This window comes from Nycticebus coucang, chromosome 16 (assembly GCF_027406575.1).
Source record: "Nycticebus coucang isolate mNycCou1 chromosome 16, mNycCou1.pri, whole genome shotgun sequence".
Classification (NCBI taxonomy): Eukaryota; Metazoa; Chordata; class Mammalia; order Primates; family Lorisidae; genus Nycticebus; species Nycticebus coucang.
This window is the reverse complement of record NC_069795.1, coordinates 15,070,295-15,076,294: the sequence shown is the minus strand read 5'-3', so window position 1 is coordinate 15,076,294 and position 6,000 is coordinate 15,070,295. Positions and strand designations below refer to the sequence as shown.

At 34.3% G+C, this 6,000-nt stretch overlaps 1 protein-coding gene across 1 annotated transcript; it reads right to left on the bottom strand.

Moving 5' to 3' along the window:
- Positions 1 to 2,441, bottom strand: LOC128567377 (keratin-associated protein 25-1). Its single transcript, XM_053564600.1, is given in 2 exon segments — positions 1 to 270; positions 2,283 to 2,441. Coding segments are annotated over 2 exon segments (429 nt in total).
- Between the last annotated feature and the right edge of the window lie 3,559 nt (positions 2,442 to 6,000).

Here is a 6,000-nt window from a genome sequence, read left to right as displayed (position 1 = left end):
TCAGCACAATCTTCTAAAAAATGGAGATTGCAAACCTCCAAATGAAGAGCAAGCTGGTGGAAAACTGCTGTGCACATAGGAAACGGGTCAAAAACTATCAGACATGTAGTTCAGGGATCTGAAGCTGTTGGACACATAACCTAAAGATGATAACTAGGAGAGTTCACTCAAAGGATGGCACATCCTGGACACAAAATTCAATGGTTGACAGCATCTGGAAATAAAGCTCAGTGGCTGAAAGCCATAAGAGGAGTGGTTTGGGGATGGTAACTGCTAGACATATAGCTTTAAGGTCTGTTACACATTGATGTTTGTCAGGAACTCAGGAGATAAGGACAAAGCGGGAAGTAGATAGTTGGGTGGCAATGTCTTGAGATATAGCAAGCACTGGAAGGCTAGCAAGAAATTTCACAGGTTGTGGGCATAAGATAATTGGAAGGTTTACCACATGTCTCTGAGGAGTTGTCTGGAAGCCAAATTTGAAGTTGGTTGGGCAAACTCATCAGCACAGTTCATACCAATACAGTAGAGTGTAGTGGATGAGATGACAGAACATGCTGGTAATTCCCAAGAGAGCGAGAGCTATGGTTTCCAGAATAACATGTTGGATGTTATGGGAAAGTCCCAAGTGCAAACAGCAACTTATCTAAATCTACATGAAACTATATCAGATGTTTATATACTTTGATGGTGGCATACCCAGACTCCCCTCATCCCTCTATTCTAGATCAGTTTGCCTCATAACATCTCACTAATTCATTGAGAGTTGTCTCTGAAAATGATTTCCAAATCATGTGTAAATAAGTTCAGTTTGTACTTTCTATATATCTGAAATCCAAATCTTTCTCCTGTTTATCAGGCTTCAGAAGGTGTGTGATGTAATTGCTTGTGTACGTTACCTGCTTTTCTTCTGCTCCCACCTCTCAATAGTATGTGATTAAAAGGAATCCATTTGAATGTCTGTTTATCCTATTCATTTTCTGCAAGGAACAACACAGGTAGATATAGTCCTCATCTTTGAAAAAATATATAATATTTCAATGCTTAAAGAAGGTGTTGATGTCCTCAGATAGTTTCCACATATCAAAACTTACTGAAATTTTTATTGTTATGTTTTTATTTAAGATTACTAGGGTATAGATAACAAGGTCACATTGTTTGTTAGGTAAAGTCCAGTTGTAGTTGAGCCCTTCACCTAGGAGGTGTGCCATATACCCTTACATTGTGTTGGTTAGGTGAAAGCACACCAATCCCCCTCCTCTCCCCTGAATTGAATTGAGTTTTTCTCTTGTGTGAGCATTGAGTTGTTCATCTACTGGCTTCACATTAGTATTAAGTACATTGTATACTTGCTTTTCCATTCTTGGGAAACTTTACTAAGTAAAACGTTCTTCAACTCCATCTCAGTTAATACAAAAGATGTAAAGTTTCCATCTTTTTATAGATGAATAGTATTCCAGGTGTACATATACCACAGTTTATTAATCCATTCATGGGTTGATGGACACTTGGCTGATTCTACATCTTGGCATTTGTGAATTGAGCTGCAATAAACATTCTAGTGAAAATGTCCTTATGGTAAAATGATTTTTTTTTCTTCTGGGTAGATGCCTAATAATGGGATTTTGGGGTCAAATGAAAGGTCTATTTTTAGGTCTTGAGGATTCTTTTTCCAAAGTGGCTGTATTAGTTTACAGTTCCACCAGTTTATTTTTAGACAAAAAATTATATGGAACTCCCTATTTTACATACTCAGCAGAGCATCTAATTGTGTGATGTTGTTATCTGTGTATTTTGTCTTGACAGCCAATTTTATATATGCATCTTAGAGTATATTTTAAGGAATTCCACCCTATAATTTAATATCCTTTATACTTAAAAATTAGGTTTGATTTCCAAAGACATGAGGAAATGCACTTGATATTTCTACATGATAACACTGATGACACACTTGTTTTTACTAGTAAAAATATAAATTATTAGTAGAATATCCCTTATTCAAAAAAGGGATAAACATGGTATCAATATCTGTGACCTAGTACACCAGCACTCCAGAATTAATGAATATCTTCACCTGACACAATTTACTGGGAGACTTTAATCTTTACATAATCAAACTGAGCAAGAATCAAGCAAAATTTTAAAATTTCCAGGAGGAAAGATAACCTGGAGAGTACCTACTTGGACCCTGGAAGAAGTAATTTCTGCACTTGTTTTGGATTCTTCCTCAAAGTTGATAGGTAATGTTTACAGATCTCTATTTTTGGAGTCATTTGTTTTACAAAACCAAAAATATCTCTTCTCAAGCTTCTTCTCAGTTCATCAAAGGCAATGTTGTGGATAATGAGGGTAGAATAGTAAAGATTACAATCAGTCACTTGACATCTTAGACCATCATTGATGCTCCTTTTGGTGGAAGCTTTCCTGTTGCGCAAGCCCATTGTCCCAGACTGAAGAGTCTGAAAGGCTGATTTTTTTTTTTTCTCTGAAAGATACTAAAAAAAAAAAAAAAAATGCTTACAGAGATTTTCAGGAAAAGTGAGATGTCATACATCCATGCAAGTGAGAACAATAGAGAGAAGGGAACAAAGAGAGAGAGAAAAATCACATTTGTGACATTGTTTTGATGTTTTATTTATTTTCATAAAACATAACATTTGGTGCAGTTGTAATATAAGGTCTTTCCTCTGAATTTTATCTTTTATTTCAGACAGAAGAGAAAAAAATGTTTGACATTTCATGCTGGGAATGTTCAAAATCAATGTATTACATTGTTCTAAAAGAAAGTCTCAGATCACTTTACATCAATGCAAGGCCTGTTACTGGTAGAAAAGCATAGAAAAGATTGGAGTCAGTGGGAACCGAAATAAGTTTGAGGAGTCTATCTGACATCTTCCCATCTCTTCTAAGAATTTTAAGACTATCAGATAAATGAAATCTTCCAAACTCATGCTTTCAAAGAACATTCCTCTTCTCACCTGGATAACTCCTAACTGAAGTATTTTGTGTGTCTGTGCCTCACCTACCTTCCCCATGATTTAGTTCAAGTTTCCTTTAGCATCTTTTTTTTTTTTTAGAGACAGAGTCTCACTTTATGGCCCTTGGTAGAGTGCAATGGCATCATACAGCTCACAGCAACCTCCAACTCCTGGGCTTAGGCGATTCTTCTGCCTCAGCCTCCCGAGCAGCTGGGACTATAGGCGCCCGCCACAACGCCTGGCTATTTTTTTGGTTGCAGTTTGGCCGGGGCCGGGCTTGAACCCGCCACCCTCAGTATATGGGTCCGGCGCCCCCTTTAGCATCTTTTTGATCTTTGTAAAACTTGAGAACAAGTGATAACCAACTGGTTTATAAAATGTCTCCCTCAACACTTAGGCATGCAACATGTGGGTTCTGAAAGAAAACTAACATCTTTATTTTTAGGCTATAGTGAAAATAGATTTTATCTCTGTAGATCTGCTTTTGAAATTTATCTGGGAACTAGGAAATAAGTTGGGCTAGAGTTATCTAATTAAATATGATCCCATATTTATCATTAGTAATTAAAATGTAAGTTATATGCAGGACAGGTAACTTATGGAAGCCTGGTATTATCAACAAATTTATCACATCTTGATGAAAAATGCAAGAGAAGCCCACTTGACATATGTCCTAATATATTATTTTTAATTCAATTTATAATTTTTAAAGTGTCTTTAGAGACTAATAATTTTTTCAGTTTATCACATCTCCATGACATTGCCAGCCCAGTAGGCTGAGATAAAAATACTAGTAAGAATTTATACATTTTGTTAGAGTTGATTGATGGACAATACAATGAAATTAACAGAAAATCATGAAAATCACATCTGAGGATTTATAATATTTTCATTTTCCCATAATAGTTCACTAACATGCTAAATCTTATTTATAGGTCATTGATCTAATCCATTCTCAGCATTTTCATTTGAGTTCTTTGTAAAACATAAATATCCATGCCTCCCTATTGGCCTACATGATAAAGCCCACAGTCCTGAATGAGGTGAATACAATCATATTAATTATATGGAAACAACATATGCTTTCAGCCTTTCTCCACTATCTTGTTCCAGAGCCTCATATTTCGGTATCATTTAAGTGTCCAAAATGTCATAAAATTCTGTTTTGTCAGTCTCGGAGACTTTGAGCAAGCTACCCCTTTCTTTCTTGTGCCTTCTGTAATTTGCTGTACTTTGTTTTTTTGTTTTTTTTTCACAGCAGGAATGTTTCAGAGACAGTTTCTGCACCTCTTTCCAATTTTCATGCACAATACTGCAAACATTTAATTTTATTTCTCCCATGTTACTGTAAAAATTAGAAGACATTTTCATATAGGCCTAATTTTCTTGGCTATATGTGGAGATAGGGAAGGGACCACTTTGTCAATTCCTTATTCACTCTTTCTTAGAAATACTCTGACTTTCTTAATACAATATTGCTCCCATAATAATTTTTTAAATTCTTTGTTCTTGTTATATGCATTTTGTACTGGCCCAGAATAAACAGTACTCATTCAAACATTTAATAGCATTATCCAGTAAATCTTCATATTTGAAATATCTATTAATTCTAATGTATATTGTAGGCCAATAACATCAACCAACCATATTAGGAAGGCAAGTGATCCTCTTTAGTTTTTATTAATTTTTCCTTCTTTCTTTTTCTTTTCTCTACAGAACTTTATTTACAAATTAATTAATACATTTGTACATGATATTGAACCTAGTTGTTTAAAGGTCCTTTAGATAAAAAGACTTTGACCTTCTTAAATCCAGAAGTGTGTTTTCCTTACTGTCAACATCACTAGTTGCTAGTTCCTGGAACAAAGTAGACAGTCAATAAATGTTTTTGAATGATGGATGAATAAACTGATCTTTTTTTTTACACTAGGATTTCTTTTTAATCGAAGCTGCCTATTTGACATCTCTCCTTTGATATCAAAGGAGATGATATATATATATATATATATAATTTTTAAATTAGAAACTCAAATTCAACATCTAGAGTAGAATTCTTCACTTCATTTTGCAATTTTTTTCTCATATATTTCCCTATCTCAGGAAGTTGAAATTTGTTTGCCTATTTTCTCAAGCTAGAAATCAGAATATCAATCTTGATTTTTTTCTATCCCTTATTTACCATTTACCAACAATAAGCAAGTGCTAAGTTTAGTTTTTGAAGTATCTTTCAAAAATTTCTGTGTCTTTCCATTTATGTATCGCATCTTAAGTCCTCCAGGCTGCCCTCATTCTCACAACTACACTCCTTACCTATGCACCCCACTCTACCCTTTCAATCTATTCTTTCCACAGTAGTAATATTGCTTCTTCATTTATTCCTTTCTACATCTCTTCCTTTCTTCATGTAGATCTGAGTTTCTGAGCTATATCTTTTCTTTTCTTCCAAAAGATTTCTTTTAACAACTCATGCAAAGTAGGTCTACAGGCAACAGATTTCTGTAATTTTTTTTTAATCTGGGGAATTATTTATTTTTCCTTCATTTGTGAAGAATGATGTGACTGGGTACAAAATTCTAAGTAAGGGTACCTCTTCTGCAATACTTTAAATTTTCCATTCCACTGTCTTCTTGCTCCATGGTGTTTAAAGAGAAGTCTGCAGTAATTCTTATTCTTGCTTCTCTACAGGTACAGGGTTTTTCTTCTCTATGGTCTCCTTCAAGATTTTCTGTCTTTGATTTTCTTTAGGTTAACCATGATAAGCCTAGCCATGGATTTTTTTGATATTTATTCTGACTAACATGTTCTAAACTTCAGATTTAGATAATCAGATTTTTAGTGATTATCATTATTTTTTGGAAATTCTTAATCATTATTTCTTCATCTATTCCTTCTGTTCCTTTCTCTCCTTTTTATTTCTAATAGTCTGATTACATGTATGTTACACTTTTTTTGCAATTACACTACAATGATGTACAATGATGATTTTCAGATTTTATATGATGCCACAGAGAACAAAAGTTCA